Genomic DNA, 20,599 nt, shown 5'->3' with positions numbered 1-20,599 from the left:
ATTATATCCTTAAAAAGTAAATACGTAAATGCAAGGTTCGAATATTCCATATTGTTTGAAATATATCGGGATATTTAAAAAACCACGTAGTAATCAATATAAATAACTGCCAAAAACACAGATTTAAATATTACGTATAATTCTCTGTAGAGAAGAAAATTGTTTTTTTTTTTTTTTTTTTTTTTTTTTTTTTTTTTTTTTTTTTTTTTTTTTTNAAAAAAATTTTTTTTTTTTTTTGCTTTTTAATAGAAAAATCATTCTGCAAGAACTCTTGTAACGTTCTGCAACAATGTCGCCGTGTCGCTGCGATTCTACCACAGGGCATTAACCTAGTCATATTTTAACATGATGCTTTAGTATTAGAATAATTTGTTTATAAATTTGTTGTTAACATTAAAAAGTATGAGTTATATATTACAGAATGTTACTTGCTAACATTAAGTATCATTGAGTTTTTGAAATAAAAGTGGAAATCATAAATTTAATATATATGCAGCCATAAAAATATACACTTGTGATTTTAATTAATTAGATATCTAAATGAAAACAAACTTTTTATTGATATGGAACGTTTTAACATCACTCAAGTTTAACAAAGTTAAATGTGAACTATTACACATTAACAGGCTCTGATTACCAGAGAATAATATTCACACTTTATTTCCTCTACTAATATATATTTCAAATATAATCTTAAACAGCATAACACCATCTATTTCTCTATTAAAAAAATTAAAGTTTTAAACAACATAAGTCACTATTCCATATAGCACTTAGAATAAATTAAAACAAGTCACAGATGCTTTTTAGTAAAAATATATCACAAAGTATTAAGTATACATAACAATTTAAAACATAATAAACCATAATAAAATACAAATTCTATTGTTGTCTGTAGGTAATAAAATACGGCAAAAAGCCATTAACTATGCCTTTTCTTTTTCGGACACATCAAAAGTAAAACCACCAGGATTGGATATAAATAAATATTAAAAAAAATTGAAAAGTGATATGCACTTTTCTTTTAAAAAGCAAATGCTTTTATTACTGGTGATAATTCATTCAGTTTTAAAATATTATAGAACATCTTTTTTAAAAATGTCATAGTATATAACATCACATATTTATACCAGAACTACCAATAGAAAAATAAATTCTACATGTATAATGATTTTTTGGTTTTTAAAAGATGAAATGCTTCAGCATGATGATATTTTCTAAAAAGAATAGTACAATATTTTTTTTGTTTGTTAGTAAATATAAAAGAATTTACTTTAAAATAAGTCTTCAAACACTTCATTGCAGTCTGTGTGTTGAAATTGATGATATTAATCTTCTCCTTCAGATTCTGCAGCAATAAAAGTGTATTTTAAAAAATTAACATATTGCAGATATTCAAACATAATAAATCAAATTATGCTTTTACAAATGAAAAAGAAAGTTTTGAATTCATAGAAAAATATTTATAAAAAATATAAAATTTATCTTCCTTAATAAAGAGGTGCCCAAATTACTAGTAATCAGAAATAAAACAACAAAAATGTATAGTTAATTTTTACAAAATTGAAATTAACACAATTTTAAGGTGCATGGAGTTGTTGCAAACAAAATTTCTTAACTCTTCGTAGTTATGGGGAAAAAACCTATTTTTAAAAAATTATTAAAGAAATGTTAAAAAACCATAATTTTTATTATTAAATCATAAGACCGCGGCTTTAAAATTGCAATAATTATGGATAAATCATAATAGTTGGCACCTTTCTTAATAGCTTTATAAAAAAATATTATAAGAAATCAAAATATTATTCTATAGAATAACACATAATTCAGTATGCACTTATATTAAAAGCTTCAATCAAGTATGCAATGCATTTTAAAACCTGAAGAGACTTATTTACATTTTATCACAAAACAAATGGTAGTTATTGCAGTTTTTAAAAGAATAATTAAGCAATTCGATATTTCAAATAAGTATCATAATATATGCATTCCCTTAAATAAAAAGGTATAAAACAAATGACACAAAAGTTTATTAAATATTTTGTAACATTGACTCTTCCACCCCCCACCCCCCCAAAAAAAAGAAACAGACTGATTAGAAATAATTGTTTTTTTATTTCAAGAGCTGGGCACTCTGAACCATTTTCTATTAAGCAGTTCAAAAGATGCATTTACAGAAAAGTTTTCTTTTGATAAATAATATACTATAAATTAATGTCACACCTAATATTCAACTGTCAATATTGAGTGGGTAGATTCTATAGCTGGTAAGCAACCTTACAAATATAAAAGCCAATAATAAAAATCTAGTAACTGATATTTTGATAAAGATAAAAAAGTAAATTTTAAAAAATTTACATAAGGCATACTTGAAACAAATTTTTATTAAAAATCCCAATACTAAAAATGAAGATACAAAAAGAAATTTTTCTTAAATGGAACATTGAAGAATGATATTATAACTAAATTGCTGTGAAAGTAGTCACTTTTCAAATTTTTTTACATATTGCTCTTCACACTGAATTGGAGCATTTTATTATCAGTCTCTATCTTAATCTATTTTTGACTGTTTTTTTTTCTTTGCTTACTTCCAAGTCTTTCTGATTGCAATCATTTTGCAACCATTCTTTACAAAATTGCTTTAAAACTTTCTTTTCTCCCCTGAGAATTCTAACCAAAACTGCGTTTGAATTTAAATTTCTCAGGCTTTCAGAGAACATGAACAATCTATTTTCCTTCATATTTCTTAATTCCAAGTTCAATTAATACCTGGCTTTACAACTCTAAGAATTTCAGTTACAAATTTTATGAAACCAGTTAATATATAAGATTTTTCTTATTCAGTTGAAGATTTTTCGTGATTTTTTTTATTACAGTGCCATGTTTTAGATCCATAGAGAACAAATTTTGGATTTGTATTCAAAATTTTAATTTTCACTGAAGTTGTAATCTTTTTATATTTCCAGAATTTTGTCAAAAAATAGTATAAATCTGAACAAAGAGTAATGCTTTAAGTGCTATGCTAGCTAATTCCTTAACTGCAGTATCTGTTCCATTTGTTAATTCATTCAGAATAAAACATTGGAAAACCTGCATTTGAATAAGACCATACTGAATATCTCTGTAGTTAGATCCTGTACATCAGTGGTCCCCAACCCCCCGGTCCGTGGATCAAATGGTACCGGGCCGCCCATTTCATTGAAACTGAATTTAAATTCCTAGGTTTATACCCCAAATTAAAAATATCTGTGTTCCATTAAAATTTTATTGCTATGATGAAAAGATGATTTTAAAGGTATGTTTAAATACAATTAAATTAAAATTATAAAATCAAAATAATCTAAAATATAAACAATCAATGCTCAGTGGGCCGTGGTAAAATTATCGAACGTTGACAGGTCCGCGGTGATAAAAAGGTTGGGGAACACTGCTGTACATATCTCATTATTGTCACACCAGATAAACTGATATTAGAAATATAACTTCACATGGGCAAAGTCAATGAAATGTACAGATAACTCTCCATCATTAAAAGACTTATAACAGTTTGTTTCTCTTCTGGGCTGTTGTCACGTAGCTACCATGAATGCTATCTTCAGACTATTTTAATTTATTTATTGTGAAAAATAACAATTGCTGCAAAATAGTTTTGTCTCCCGATTCTTTGATTTTATAGTTCCAAAAATGTCCATTGGATAAAAATATTTTGTACTGCGATTAGTATTATGATTAATTGCACTTTTATACCCTTTATTTTTACACGTATTTCGTATTTTTGGTCTTAAACACAGAACAGACTTTTTTCTAAGTATCAGTAACTCATTTTGCACTCCCAGTTATCATATAATCGTCATTCGTTTTTTTTAAAATCTCATTTCTGACCAATTATTTTAATCTGTTTAAATGATTTGACAAGCTACAGGTTAATGACACCAATTATTAATTCACTTTTTTATTAAATTATTGATTTAAAAATTAATCAAGCATTTCATGAGATAATACAAAATAAGTTAACTTGAATCATAATACCTTCTTCAGCATTTTGTAACCATTCTATGAATTTACGGGTTTGATCCAGAAATATACTTTTCCCTTTAGGAGAATGAGCTTCTTTATACCACTTCAGTATCACATCTTCACTCAAAACTTCAGCTAAGACATATGAAAAAAATTTCCTGATTAAATATTTATAATATGTACAAAACACTCTCAAAAGTAGCACTTAAATAAAACACATAAGATCCAGATATTTTATTAGCTATTGATCATTTGTTCATACATTTCAGAGGTCTGCTTCCAAAAACTTTTTTATGAAGTTTAAAAATCTAACTACCTGAAAAAGTTTAAACCTATTTGTTATTTCTTTTAAAAGCAATCTTAACATTGTTTTAATAAAATTATATTTTAAACTTAGCACTGTAATAAAAGCAGAACCAATGAATTTCAAGACGCAAATATGGTCGATATCTTATAAGCCACATGATTTTTATCAAACATGTTGAATATTGCTGAATGAAAAACTAGACAATCTTTTAAGTGTTTTCGTCCTTATATAAACTGAGTGTACAGCAGTGCCTGTTACAAAGAAAAATACTAATTCCAAAATTGATGTTGGAGAAAAAAACGAAAAAAATACTAATAGCTGTATCAAAGAATTATGCTACAATTTGTTTAATATGTTACAAGCAGCAGATTCACCTATCACACTAATTAAACATGCACTACAAATATATGTATAGACGCATATGAAAAGTAATGTAATTTTTTTTCTTAGTACTTTTATTTATTTCCATTTTACCATTAATTATAATTACTGTGGTTAAAAGAATTTTAAGTAACAGTAATATAAACTATACTTATATTCTTTGTATTTATTTTTTAAATAGTTTTACAAACATGAAGTACACTACATTATATTTTATGTAATAAAATAGCACAGACATAATTGGACATGGGTACCATGTTAAATTTCAATTCTCTAAGGGATAGGCTAGAAACTTGGAAAGTTTAAAAATATATGGGTTAAATTTCCGAGCGCTATGGTTAGGTTTCAATTACAACTAGTAATTAAAACATTAAGCTAATTCTTAGTTGAATGAACTTATTTTAAAAGAATTTTTACCAAGATATATATAATTTAAACATACATATAAAAAGGCCAGATGGTCAATTAGTTGTCTTCAAATGCTGGAAAAGTTTTTCTAAAAAAAAACTAGTTACTTTTAAAAATTTCCACTTCAGCTTATTACCGATAGGAAATATTTTCCACAAAAAGCATCACTTTTTTTTCAGTTGATTTTAAAATTTTAAATTATGATACCATTATAATTCAAAACCATATTTAAAATTATCAAACTTTTTGTTTCTGCTTTGGATCATATGCAGAAGATAATGGAACTTTAAGATAATGGATTGCTTTCTTATATATCGTTAGTTTTTTAAATTTTTTTTTATATTTAACAAAGTTTTCGTTCATTACATCAAAACTCGTCCCATATATTAATAGATTGTTTGTAATTTAAAAAAATAAAACACTCCTGAATAATAAAGTTTGACTTCCTTACGATACACATGAAAGCATAAATTTTAAGATAGAAAACCAAATGCTTACTTTTATAGAAGAGAACAACCATTTTTTCAAATACTTTCAAAAAATTCATGTTATCATAGCAATATTCTTGCATTTTGACAAGTAGAGCAAGTTCAGATTTAGCATTTCGAGTGAATGCAGACAAGAGAGAAGTATATTGCCGCAAATGTTTCACTGCTTGTTCAGGGACTAATTCTTCTTTTTTGTTCCATTCCATCATAGCCATCAATGAGATCCACAGCTATTAAAAGATGGGCAGTTAAAATAAAAAAATATTTATAGTGAAGAATAATCATTAGAAAATGAACAAAAAAAGGTGAAATTTTTATGGACAATTCCAAACAACCAACTTTTCAAAATATTTTAATAGTTTTGAAAATAAAGAATGAGGTTTCAAAGATAGAACAAGAGAAACTTCCTTCATTTACAAGATTTAGTCAATTACTTACTAAGTATTTCAAAATGCCCATTGTTCTATTGTAACTTTAAACAAGTTTTAAAAAAAATTATATTGACTGATAGCAGACAACATTTATTTTCCACACTAATGAGATATTTAAAGTGAAAATTCACCTTCAAAACACTTCTCAAAGTAAGAAACCTACACTGAGGACATCCTCTTTTTCTCCAATAACTTTTACCTTCTAATAGCAGACAACCAAACCTAAGCAGTTATTTGGAATAAAAACAGCTCCTTTTTCACTTCATTAAAGACCTTATATATCTTTATAAATTATCTGTTGTTTCCTACAAATACGGTTTTTAAGCAAGGAGGCAACCAGTTTTAGCTTTATCCAATGAAGATAGGTTTGCATACTGAATTATTTTTTGACTGCATAGCAACACTAAACAATTTCAAGAGCTTGTATAGGGCCTAGTGCACAACAAGTTAATATTGCAGGGTTTTTTCGTAACAGGTGTTTTACTTCAGGTAATTCTTGTGAATGTGAACCCATTAACAATTAATTCATTTATAAATATATTTAACATTAGATGAAATATAACTTTTAGATTTGACTGATGAGGAAAAACTGCTGCAGTAAAGAATTCTTGTGGTGTTTCAATAGTTCAGAATATTAAACGATAAGCTTCAAATTTGTATTATTTTTCTGGTCACACTATTTTTCAAAATGGCTATAAATGGTTTGATTTTAAAAGAAAACTCATAAATAAACATAAATGAGAAAATTGCAACTCCTGAAAACTATCAGAACACTTAAAAACCATACACACTTAAATTGAAATATTTAGTACGTCAATTGAAACGCCAAAAATATTAGACGAAGAATTGAAAATATATCTACTTTTTTAAATCATAATAAACTTCAAAAGAAAAACTGATTACATGGTGTAAAAACAATAATGGCTACCAATCCATGTTTTGAAAAGAAGTCAGCAAATCAATAAGCTAGTGTTTGATTAGCCTAAACAAAATCAATAAATTGTATTTCTTTTTTGAAATTATACAAAGTTTCTAGAAATATTTCTTAAATAGAAATTGTATTTATTACTTTATAATGTTCCTATTTTAAGCACTTAGGGCTAAGCTTGCTGAGTCTCAAAGGTGTTCATCCTATTGATGTTTCACCGAATGTTTACATATGTACGTTAAATTCAGGCGATTACAAATGTTTACAAAACAGTTATATAATACAAAAAGATTAGAGAAACATACCAAAACAGCAATTTCATGCTCAGGAATGGAGTGCTTTTTCATTTGTTCCTTTATAATTGGAGTAATCTAAAAGTCAAATGTAAATTTTCTTAAATTATTAGTAGCAAATTAATAGGAAAAACTTTAACAACCTATATCTAAAGAGCAAAAGTTCATATTATAAAAAGCATGTGAGAATATAAAACCATTTATCTTTAAACACAGGATATTTCTTTTAATTTATTAATTTAAATGCATAGTGAATATAAATGATCACAGAATTATATTTATATTTAATAACAAACAACTTATAATCTTTGAAGAATTAAAACTGACATGAAATGCATGAGTATTTATAAAAACTTACTTTTTCTGCGTATGGTGTTTTAAGGAGTTTTTTTGTCTTTTTAAATACTCAACTTACATATAACTTCTAAATTTAAATCTATACTAGAGTGGAAAAATTTTAATGAGGAATAGTTTAAGTAATTTAAATTTATTGGTCATAACATTTAATGATTGATAACATCATCATTAAAAAAAGGGAATTTTGTTAAAAGTAAATGCAGAAGAGAATGCGGACCTGAACTGTCAATAGAAAATTATTAAAAAATTTCACTTAAAGAAAGAATTAAAACACATATTTTTGATTTAATATTGCATTTCCAGTAATCAAGCATAAGCAAATTCTACATTCACATTATTTATAAGAAATGTGCTAAAATTTTCTTATATATTTTATGTGGCTTACTTACACTTGCAGATTTTAAAAGTAATAATCTAAAAAAAACTGTCTAGTCATTTAGCCGATAAAAAATCTTTCTGCTGCATACATACACTGGCAGATTTATGAAGTTACGATTTGTGAAGTAGCAAAATTCCATGCCACGCTGACAGGGGATTTTGTTACTCTATGACAATGACTCTCTCTGCAGCTCAGATCCCAGCTTTATTAGACTCTTTTGGTTGGAAAGTTCTGGTTGGAGTGTTCTTAATTTTTTCTGATATTTTGAACATAATTTTGGAAACAATCACTACAATAATGACGAATTTGTGAAAACGGCCGTGACCTCTTGGTTAACGAAGCAGGCGTCAAGTTTGTATGAAGAGGGTGTTCTAAATCTAGTTATAAGGTATGATAAGTGTTCAAACAATCTTGGAAACTATGGTGGAAAAAAAAGAGAAACGTAGGTAGAATCCGAAAATAAATTTGCATCTTGAAACTTTTCTTTCAATTGGGTTTTGTTTTCAATTGGCCCTTACTTAAAAAACAACTCTCGTATATATATATATGAGTTGTTATTAACCATCCCCCTTGATTCATCAACTTTTGAACAGTGCCAGACTGTCTACAAGGGAAAAGACCCGGAATTCTTTATTAACTGTTTATTATTTCTTTAGAACTATCTATTTTTAGTCATTTTTTGTTCAGAACACTGCATTTAGTCAGCTCTGTGCAATTGATGTTGCTGTTATACTTTTTTTTCTCTTAAAATATTTATAAGAACTCATGTTTTGAATTTTCATACAATAATTCAGTGATATTTCTTTTCAACTAAATATATATAGTCAATAAAAAGTTTTCCTTTCCTTGTGCAAATTATATTACAATAAAATTTCCAGATTTTTATGCTACCTTGCACACAAGATTTTGATTCAAAATAGGTGGCAGCAAAATTTAACTTTGAGCCATGAATTTTAATGCTGCTAAAGCTCAACTAATTAAGATTTTTGAAATTTCACAGCAAAAGAAAAAATCAAAACAGTTACCTCTTTCACCTGAGCACCATCTTTTAGCAACAATCCAATATGCAATTGAAGCTCTTTTTTGACACTTTGATTTTCTTGAGCTTTCTAAAAATTGTTTTAAAAGAATTGTATATCATACAAAAACTTCTAAATATATGAACAAGTAAATCAAATTTAAATTATCTACATTTTTATTGATCAACCAAAAAGTTAAATTTTCAGCTTCTTTTTATAGAATATTAAACTTATCTATACACAAAACTTTAACATTACGATAAATCTGTATAAAATATAGTAAAGTAAGTTTTAACTATTGGTTTAAAAACAAGTAGAGTAACCAACATCTTCTAGATTATATCTGACACTCATTCAAATTAAAATGAATAGATATTTGTTTAGAAAGACGGGGAATACTACTGAGATAAAAAAGCTTGTTCTTTATGTTAGTTAATTCAGGGCAGCCAACTTTACTCTTTATTGAGAAAATAACTTTTAGTGGTAGATAAATTTCTTTTTTTATTCTTTGGTTAGTAAATTTGATTTGAAGTTATTTTCCACACCGCTATCATACATATTGGTGTATAAGTCAACCTTTCAAATCCGCCAAAATTTTACAAAAATCAGGCAGACGACTTATACACCCTTAATAAAGTCAGACATTTGCTGATCCTGAAATATCGATGCCTTATAAACTATGAGATAGATATGAATAACTCTCCATCAATTTACCCCTTTCAGAAACTATTTTTAATTTGTTATATACAATGAATTTTGCTTTTTTTTAATCATAGTTTCTTTACATATGAAAGATTTTTTTAGAAACACTTTAAATAACATTTAGAAAAAAATTTAGGAATAAGAAAAGATTTTTATTTTTACGAACATTTCAAAATGTATAACACAATCAAAATTTTTTAAACATACCAAACAGACGCAGAGCAACATCTGTGTCAGACTCAGTAACCTTTTGCAATGCATCTTTATTTGAGGGCAAATGTATCATATCCAGAAAGAACAATGTAAAATATTTTAAACTTAAAAAAAATTTGTAGACTAAATAATTTCTTTATGTTTTCTTATTTAAAACAATTTTGTACCGGTTTTTTTCAGCGGCCGACTTATACACCTGATATAAAAGAAATCTGCTTTCTCATAATCAAAAATAACTTATACATCAGGATGTACAGAACATGTAAATGATCAAAAAGATTATATGAAATGCCACTTTGTTTCAACTTTCTCATGGCGAGGCTTTTAAAATTTTGGAAAACTAACAAAAATTCTGAAAGCCTTGGTTAATTATTTACTGTTCTATAAAGTATTTCACAAAAAGCATAGTAGTTGGCAGCCCTGGTTCATTGATTACATGATAAATATAAAATCCATACAGTTTATGGTTATACAACATGTTTTCAACTATATATATATATATATATGCAGGATTACTCAAAAAATTAATTTTTAATAAAATGGTTTTATTTTAAACATAAATATCTTAATAGTAAATATTTAAGAAATTCATGCTAAATCAACTTGTATTACGCGAAGTAAATAACATATTTTCAAGATTTAAAGCTTTCAAGAACATTAAAATGACATATTTTTCAAATAAAACAAATGACAGTAAGGTGGAATAGATTTATTTGTAAACAAATATTTTCATATAATTAAATTTTATTTTTGCTGCAATCTAATGAACACTTTGTTTGAATTATATGAAAAGCAAATTTCTTTAGCTAAAAATTTCATCTTATATTTTCAAACAAACATTTAGAAAGCTACTTATATGTATGTCTACAGCAAATAACAACCTAAAAAATTAAGTCTTTTTAATACATCTACAATTTTAATGTCCATAATTATAGATAATCTTTTTCTATTTGTTTTGCCTATTATTAGCTGTAACATTGAATGTTGCTTAAAGGTTTTTTATTTATTTATTCAATGTTGAATTCAAGTTAAATACAAAGGGTTCTACATGAGGGGCATTGGTATAGCTTAATACTGTTACTCGAATTATAGTTACAGATTAAAGAAAATATATATTTATTTCTGACAAACTTACTCTGTTCTAGTTTTTTTTTTAGTTTGAGTTTTGATGTTCAATAAGTGGTTACTAGATAAATGGTTAATCTTGTTCTATTTCTTAATCTCAGTTTTCTGTTCTTTAGTACGTAATTATTTAAATTGCTTATAACAATAAAAAAAATTTATTTGCATCCATGCATTCTTGTTTACTACACATAGTATTACATGAATACATAAATTCTATGTAATTAGTGTAATTTTTATAAATTCTGCTATAAAATAAAATCTGAGACTTTTAAAGGTTAGTTTAACAACAAAAATTTGAAAAGCCCCTAAAACTTGAAAAGCCCAGTGCAAAGGAGTTCTAAGTGAACTTTTTAAAAATATTTTGATTTTACAAAGAAATATCTGATTTTAATTTAGTTTAACTAGGCAACAACAATTTATATAAAAAGTTTTTCAATTCTGCAAATCTCAGTAGACAAAGGTAAAGGTACTAATAGACAAACGCTGAGTGCTTTGGTAGCGAAAGATTCTCAGCATGTTTGGCAACTAACAATTGACAAATATTTTTGAAGTTACTCTCTTTTAGCAGCAAAATAAAATACCAAGAGTGTGAATGCAACAAACAACTTAAGTACTAGGGATTGAAGAAATAAATGCAAGGCAGATTTTTTCTCTTCATTGTCAACTATAAAAAAGCTATATTACTTTATTTCCTAAAATTGTTACAAAAAAACTACATATACTCAACTTAAAAACTTGAATTTGGAGGTAAATACTAAATTTTGTTAACATACCAAGAATTCTAGTAACTGGCTTAATCCGTTTGTTTTAAAAGTGCTGTTCAAAACTTCAATATTTCTTTTGCTTGCAGGGAAAAATTCCTATGAGAATGAATATTATAAATTAATAAATCAGTCTAATTATTTTTACAGTAAGTTAACCATTCAGTACATAATATGGCATTTTTAGATTGAAACCAGTAATATAATAAATTATATGGCATTTAACATAGTATCCTAATAAGAAGTGTAATATTACAAACACTGGTACTAAAATGAAGTAAATAACAATGTAACAATCATAAATGAGCAAGATCATAAAGCATGTTATCTTTATGGTGCTATTCAGTCAGTGCTGTATAAGTATTCCTATCAGTGCTGAGGGGAAGTTAAAGAATAAGTTTTCTATGAACTTGTTTACTTTTATGGTTATTTATTATTTTCTTTTATAGTTATTTTATTAAGTTATTTTTTCTTTTTTGCTTCACTTAATTATTATTATCTTTTGATCATACCTGAGTAATAAAATTATCACAATTATTTTTCAATCCTTTACTCAATTTCATAAAAAAAAAATTCTGCTTTTTTTATACAAAACAATGTACATAATTTTAGACCACATTTTTACTATGTCTGACAATTTTTTCTATAAGGAAAACAAGATTATTTTAATTGTGGATTCAATTTATGGAATTAATTACGTACAGATGTACAATAATGCTAAATTGAATGGATTGACACACATTGATCTATTATGGGGCAATAAAAAATTTTTCAACAAAACCTTTCAACCTATTCAGCAAATCAGGTTTCCTGAGTACAACAATAAGGAAAAGCTGATTTACTGCCTTTGAAAAAGACAAAATGATGAATCCGTTAACAGCCACATTAGCCATAAAGTCTGTGTCATGTATGTACCTCACTTGAGATAAAAAATAAATAAATAAAATATGTTAATTGTGTAAACAATATATAAATTACAGGAAAATTTAGTTTTAACTAGCAATACCAGCTAAGCAAATATTTCTAGTTAGCAATCTTGGTTACATCTAAGGAACAATTTAAAGGAAGAAAATAATTAAAATATTGTCGGTACTGATCTGTATCAGACTAAAACTCTAATAAGTGTAACCCTTTGTTGTAGTATAGTTATGTAAGGAATTAATTTACAAGAAATAGAAGAATTTAATTTGAATCTCATTGATTATGTAATATTAATTTTAAGGTAAATCTTTATTTTTCCTTTTGCTAAATTGTAATAATTTTCAGAATTTTTCAAGAAAAGTATTTTTTTTCTTACTGCTCCCAAAAAATTTTGGCTATAAGCAAATTCCCCAATATGTTTAGCTCTTTGCTGACCCATATGAATTTTGTATTTGCACAGAACAGTGTTACTTAAATTAACTAGCTGCTATACATAATAACTAATAAAGGACATCAATATTGCAATACAAACCATTAAACGAGAATCTAGCCCGGCTTTTCTAAGAGAAGCCCATACTGTAATACTGTCTCTCTCATGAAGCCAAGTTTTGAAAACTTCAGTGATGAATTCCAAAGCCACACCTAAACAAATAATAAAATATAGAAGCTGCAGCATATGATACCTAATAAAAATTATAATATCCTAGCACAAAATACCATCTTTCACTAAATGGTCTTGTAAAACTTTAGAAAGAACAGAAGGAGGAATTTGTCCACCAGCAAGAAGTATCGCAGTAACTTTGGCCAATTTGTAACGCTGGCTAAGAGTGAATCCTTTTAAAAATACTAATACCTAAAAAAAGAAAAAAAAATACCAATAAAAATATATTATATGCCAATATTAATATGGAAATTAGAAAATTAGAATGATATACAAAATATTACTCTCAAAATATGAATTTCAAATATAAATTACTTTTAAAATGCACATTTAAAAATCCAACGTAAAAATTAAACTATTAGGACATACATTGCAGAAGTATAAACAACAATTTATACCTGATAAAAAATCTGTATTGGCAGAGATAAAGGTATAAACATTGAAATCTAAATTATTTTATGTATGGAAATAAAAGGAAGCTTCATCAATTTTGATTTGTTAGAACAATTAAGAAAGACAGGGAAATGACAGTTACTAATTTCAACTTAAGGACTCATTATTCTCTCATTTTTTTCAACAGGGCAAACTCCAATTTCAATTCTCTATGCATTGTGGTTTTCAGCTTATAAAACTATATTAATGCAGAAAATATATGTATATAAGTAATATTCAAAGTAAAAAAAAAAATCTTGCTAAATAATTATTCCTTCAACATATTGCTATTTCTTTAAGTTTTATTACAGATATAGTAGTTATCTTCATCGTATATTTATATTTGAAGTATATTCATTTTGATTTCTTTTAAAAATGCTCAATTATATTCTTAATTCACAATTATGATTCAAAGTTCATCATCATAACTGTCAACATTACACTCTTCGAGAAAGAAATTTTTAAAAAGGTAGTAAAATGACAATTTAATTAATTGTTTAAAGTTTACCCTAACATCTTAAAACATGTTTGTTTAAATCATCGAATGTATGTTTAATCATTCATTGTATGTACTTTGTTATGTATGTTTGAATCAAAATGTAGGTCCAGAATCATGCATGAATTTTTTACCAATTTAAATATTAAAAAAAATCTTTCAGAAAATCTGACAGAATTTATTAAAATGCATAAATTAATTTTTCTGATGTACCAAATTTTGTTTGTACACCAATGAAGTAAACATTGTACTCAAACAACTTCTTTTACAAATTAAAAAAAAATGATAACCTTTTTAAATTCATCTTCCAAAGTTTTCTCCAAATACTTGTAACGTCTTATCAACTTTGTGAGAACCTAAAGAGAAAGATTATTTGTTAACAAAAATTAAACAATTTTAATTAAGGAAGAATCTATTTTTTAAATAGGAATAAGACAATATTAATACTTGAGCATAGTTTTTTAGAGATTCCAAATCGTCTCCAGCATTGAAAATACAAACATCAGTTCGTGATACCTTAAGAGGATCCACATCCAAAGCTAGTGTACCTCCGGGAGCTAAGCAATGAAGAATAATCAAAACATTAAAACAGCCAAACTGTTACTTATATTTTCATTTGAAAAGTACTAAACTAGAAAAATAAGAAAGAAGTAAAATTTTCTATTAGAAGAGCATTTATACATAATCAAATCTTGTTATCAGGGTTAGCTTTTTAATGGAAAAAAACACTAAAAGTAAAACCCTGGTAAATGCTATTACCCCTTTTAAGTGGCTGTATATATATATAATTACAATGGCTGTACATATAAGAATCTGACAATTTATTAAATTATATACATAAATTATAAATTATTTAATATACAAATATCAGACTAAATTTAAAAAAAGCAAATAAACTAAAACAGTAAAATTTGCTCTAACTAAGTATATTAAAGTCAAATTTTATCACAGAATAAGAATAAAATATACTATTTTTTATTCCAGATCTACTTAGTTCAGAACAGAAAGTTCCCATGGCTATTTTATTAATGGAGCATTGAATAACTCATAATAGTTTGAGATCAATATATAGAAAATTAGTATAGTACTATTGCATTAAAAAAATAATCAGCAACAATTAAACATACCCTCATACCAATATTTAATTAAAATTTACAGTGGAATTCAAGATTTTTTTTTCATTAAATAATCTTTAAGCAGGGTTTCAATAATCTCCATACAAGAATACAGTAAATATGTCTCGTAAAATTTTTATTCAAAAGTAATTTAGTAGATGATTTAGCATTCACCATTTCAAAAATCTATGATATGATTATTATATTGTTGGTTCGAATAGAGAATTTTTAAAATCAAATGAAAAATACGTATTAATTCTAGTGAAACTTTAAAGGTCCAAGATTTGTTTTATTAAAATTTGATAATATAAATTATTACCATACACTCGTATATAAATAAGAAAATTTGGTACCAAAAAAAAAAAACGAGATTTTAAGTGGGAGGGGGTCAACTTATCCACAGGTCAAATATTGGTAATTTTTTCAACAACTTATTTCTCATGCAAAACATATTCCCACCTATTTTCCCCAAAAAAGCACCCAGCAAAGAAATTTCCAGTATTGAAGAACTATGTAACATAAAGTAAATCATCAGAGGAAAGATAGAAGTGAACAACATTTCCCCCCTCTATCTGATTTGAACTAGTTTTGTTGCACAAGTAATCAAAGCTACGCTCATCTTTTTACCTTCTAAAATCCTCCGTTCTCATTGCAAATAGTTTTATCTTGCTTGATCTTGTTAGCACAAGTTTAGTTTTCTATTCTGGCCATTATTTTCTAACATTATGGCAAAGTATTTAAAAAATAAAATAATACCTTATCGCAAAGGGATTAAACTTAAAGTTATTTTCTCGACAGGGGCTACAAATAATAGCGAGCGAGATAGACTAATATGCAAGTATATATGGTAACTCAATTTTTTTCTATAAAATGACTGAATTTCCGAATGTGAAACATTGAACCCTGTGTTTAAGAATATACACCTGGACCACATAAATAGTTTGAAGATGGTTTCTACCTTTGAACGACCAAGTTTTGCAATTTTTACTAGCAACATTAATTAAAATAATAAGTTGCTAGATAGAAAAATCAAATCTTTTGATACTTCAAATCAATTATTTTAAAATCCACATTTATATTTGTAGAAAATGGGATGTTTTGAACATACAGAAATATCAGGAAACAATTACCAGTCTTGCAATGTACAATAGGATTAAGTATTTATATAAAAGAAAAATAGATAAATCAGTAAAAACAGCATGATAGTATAATTTTCTTACATAATTAATGCTAAATCATAAATTTAAAGAAGTTAATTAAGCGAAATTATTAATATATATAAATAAAAAAACTAATCTGACTATGACCAAAAAATTTAATCTTACCTAATATACCACCAGCAAGAAGAATATCAAATAATGTCTCTCCGTAACGTCTATAATCCAACTTTGACCCAGCAGAGTCTAGGAATTTAAAAACTAAATCTAAGTCAGATCCACTGTCGTCAAGACCTTGAATAATGGAATCTCGAAAACCCGTAGGGTCGTACTTCTCTTTCTCATCTACGATTAAAAAAAATTAGTTCAATGGTAAATTCAGAAACAAATTGTTGTTATAAAGATTATAGGTGCATATCAAATAGATTGACTATTTGCAAAGAGCTCAAATCAAATAACAAAAAGTTTTTCAAAAATAACAACAATGTTAAAAACGATATTTCAAGTGAACCAAGAACGACTGACTAAATAAAGAAAATACAATAGAAAAGTACTATCCTATCACTACAAGATTTAAAAGATGACAACTTTAGAAGGAAAAATATAGAGCTAATTAGTAAAAAAATTATTAATTTAAAACTAACATGAAATACTTAATTATCACTATTTCAAATACCAATCATCCAAAAATTTCTCTAGACTTAAGAAATTATGGATCGGTAGACTCCCAACTTTCTGGGTCCTTTTTTTTTTACTAAAACTTGGTCCATGGCTGAAATATGAATTTCTACATCTTTATCCATCAATTTATATACATTCATAATTACGCTATCGATTGATAAACAAAACAAAGAATTCTTTATAATAAAGGACTGATCAAACACCTCCATGAAGGAAAAGCAATGATGTAATATGATACTCAGAATATATCTAATTTTCTCTTTAAACAACTAGCAATTCAGAAAAAAATTATTTATTTATTTTAATTTTAGTTATAATTTTGCCTACAAAATTTTTTTTTTCATGGTTTAGAAATTAATGTGTCCTGGAATGTATGATAACTTATTTTTTATGTCGACTCAACAATTTCTGGCCTATATGTATCAGTTACCAAAAACCTTCATTATTAAAGTTTATTATAAATATGTCATTTAAGAGTTTTATTGATCCCTAAGTAAAAAAATATTGCATTTCAAAAGTTATTAATATTTTCTAAGTAGATATTACAACCATGAAGAGAGGTTGATTTTGCATTGCCTCCTTTTAACATTGCATANTCGACTCAACAATTTCTGGCCTATATGTATCAGTTATCAAAAACCTTCATTATTAAAGTTTATTATAAATATGTCATTTAAGAGTTTTATTGATCCCTAAGTAAAAAAATATTGCATTTCAAAAGTTATTAATATTTTCTAAGTAGATATTACAACCATGAAGAGAGGTTGATTTTGCATTGCCTCCTTTTAACATTGCATATTTCTTAATTAAAAAAAATGCTGAGCAATTTTTAAAGCCTATATAACATTGGTTACATTATTAAACCTGCTTTTTCTTCCTAGTTTAATTTCAATCTTATTCGTATTTTCATGCTGTCCACTTCCAATGGCTAGTATTACAATATGTATAAAAAAAATATCTGTATGATTTCTAATTTCATGTTTTAAATCAGATAGTAAAATTAAACACTAAAAATTTCACACAAACCTCTTTTACGGGTCTTTATTCTTTGCCCTGATAATGTTGGTTTCTCGATTTTTTGACTCATACAAAAGCAGCTAGAATAAAATATTTTAAAATAAATTCTAATTCATAAACATCTGCATACACTTAGTAATAATTCAAACAATATATTGCAGACTACTTTTTTTCTTCTAAACTATGTGCTAAGATGGTTTACCTCCTGATTTTTTTAGAAGGGATAGTAACAAAAGGCAAATGCATTAATTTATTTTGGTGAATAAAATTATGAATTTGTTAAACAAATTTGAAATCACATTATCAAAGCAACATAAAAAAAAACTTTTCAATATAATGAATAGATCAGTTTTAAGTTGAATAATCTAATTTGAGTACAATCATTTGAATCAAGGGATAAAATCTACTACTTCATATCACTAAGTCAAATCAATTAATTAGAGTAGAAAATAAGATCCAATAAGAACAGGACTAGTTTTCCTGTTCCTTTTTTAAAAAGAAATTAGATTTAGGACAACTGAGCATATCTTACAGTTATCGACAACTTGTTGGATATTAGTTTAAAGAAAAATCTATTTCTAATGTTTTTGAGGATGGCAAACCAAGAAAAGACAGATATATAGGCTTTATGAAGAGACATCCTTCCTTATTTAGAAAATGAAGCACCTACAACCAATACGTCTATCTAACACAATTCTTGAACTTGCCTATAATTTTTATGAAAAATATAAATGCAGTTTTCTTAGTAAAAAAAATTTAAAATCACAATACCTTTCTGGAAAAAAAAATTAAACATAAAAGCTAGAATTTAGAAAATTTGACCATGAAAGGCAAACAATAACTCATATTACAAGAAGAAAACCATTTACCAGTAGTATTAATCAGATTCTTATTTCTTTCTTTGGTGAGTTTAAAACAAATATGTGGTTAAAATTGTTAATTTTTTGTCTTAAATTGTTGGTTTAGAAGCTTCACTCAAATTATTGAAATTGTTTGCGAAAATATTTAATGTGCACATATATGTTCAAGCAAATACTTTCATTATTAATACAACAAAAAAAATGTATAGAAGTTCTTGGTAATATTTTAAAAATAAGAACTAGAATACTTAGAAGCAGACAGTGAATTCTCAGAGGCCCCATTGGACATAACTTAAAACCTACTTCACAAGTTGTTTATTTGCAAAGTGTTATAAATTATTTATAACAAAAGTAAATTGTGATATATTACTAAATTTGAGTTTAATAAGTTTCAATTCTTGTTTACTCATTCTAATAGTCAATTCTCAAGGAAAAATACAAAAAGAAAAAAAAATATTTGTAACACTTAGGGGACACTCAGTAATGTAGGGGCCCTGCTCATGAAAAAACTTCTCCCACTGTCCTTGCCGAGAGTGCAGTGTTCATATCCAAAGCTCTATGTATAAATCGAAAACTACAAGGCTGATGAATTCACTTTTGCTTACGGTTTATGAATAAATGATAGGATCAGCTAAATCAATGCGCAATGTTCAAGCTTGTTTTCATTGCTTATGTTTTCGATGTTCACAGTCTAAGTAAATAAGATCATACAACGAATAGCTCACAGTAAAATAATTTTTATAATTATGAAAAATAACAATAAGTACAATTCTTTCCTCAAATTATAATGATTTCTTTATTGACAAGTAATATAATATTTAAATACATACTCCTTTTTATGAAGATCCTCAACACAAACTAAAACCAACCAACTATTTCTAGCAGAAGTCAAACATTTTATAGACACAATTACAGTGAGTTGCAACGAAAACATAGATAAAAGGGACGTTCTCACTGCACGTAAAAAATCACGTATGGCAACTATCTCGAGCTCGGCATAGTTCCGGTTAAAAAGTTTGCAGCTGCTTCCTACATGTTATTCTGATAGGCGATACTTTCAAACGGATAATTTTGTTTTCAATAAAAGAAATAAATTAGATAATTTCTGAGCTCAAATCTGCCATATTTCATAAGATATTAATATGTAATTCTGGTGAGTTTGAGGTGAAAATTTGTTTTAGTTTTTTAGAGATATATTGTTAAAAAAGGTGACATGGTTGCTAGATTTTGAATAACTCGCTTTTTTGGCAGTCTTGATATGGCCTCTTTCCATAAGTTTATTACTGTTTGTTCTTGTTGCAAGCTGTGCACCATCTTACGTTAGTGTTAACACTTTTAGCATTGTAAACACCAGTATTATTAGCATTGTAAACACAAGTAATAAGTAATCAAATACATTGTTTGCAAGAATCTCAAAACACAATGATGCCAAATGGCTTTAAAATACAAC

General features: G+C 26.5%; 1 protein-coding gene across 2 annotated transcripts; it reads right to left on the bottom strand.

Annotated features, from left to right (window-relative positions):
* Positions 1-541: 541 nt before the first annotated feature.
* LOC107440901 (eIF5-mimic protein 2) lies at positions 542-20,098 on the bottom strand. Of its 2 annotated transcripts, none has more exons than XM_016053981.3 (13): positions 19,980-20,098; positions 18,299-18,369; positions 16,760-16,936; positions 14,767-14,876; positions 14,610-14,675; positions 13,448-13,583; positions 13,263-13,372; positions 11,822-11,908; positions 9,015-9,098; positions 7,266-7,331; positions 5,612-5,831; positions 4,030-4,152; positions 542-1,348 (listed from the first exon to the last, which is right to left on the bottom strand). In XM_016053981.3, the coding sequence occupies exons 1-13, from the start codon at positions 20,081-20,083 to the stop codon at positions 1,329-1,331; spliced, it is 1,374 nt and encodes a 457-aa protein (XP_015909467.2). In that variant the 5' UTR covers positions 20,084-20,098; the 3' UTR covers positions 542-1,328. The 2 variants fall into 2 exon arrangements, with proteins under 2 accessions (XP_015909467.2, XP_042896930.1); XM_043040996.2 differs by lacking the exon at positions 19,980-20,098 and adding an exon at positions 19,755-19,821.
* Between the last annotated feature and the right edge of the window lie 501 nt (positions 20,099-20,599).

Source organism: Parasteatoda tepidariorum, chromosome X2 (assembly GCF_043381705.1).
Source record: "Parasteatoda tepidariorum isolate YZ-2023 chromosome X2, CAS_Ptep_4.0, whole genome shotgun sequence".
Taxonomy (NCBI): Eukaryota; Metazoa; Arthropoda; class Arachnida; order Araneae; family Theridiidae; genus Parasteatoda; species Parasteatoda tepidariorum.
The sequence above is the reverse complement of the archived record's forward strand: the minus strand, read 5'-3'. Positions and strand labels throughout refer to the sequence as shown.

Bases quoted from the DNA above. Each gene is read 5' to 3' on its own strand.
- LOC107440901 (XM_016053981.3), bottom strand. From the start codon at position 20,083: ATGTTTTCGTTGCAACTCACTGTAATTGTGTCTATAAAATGTTTGACT. The intron at 13,584-14,609 runs GTTATCATTTTT...TTCTTTTTTTAG, and splicing joins TGGAAGATGAATTTAAAAAG to GTATTAGTATTTTTAAAAGG. The intron at 5,832-7,265 runs GTATGTTTCTCT...ATCTTTTAATAG, and splicing joins AGCATGAAATTGCTGTTTTG to CTGTGGATCTCATTGATGGC.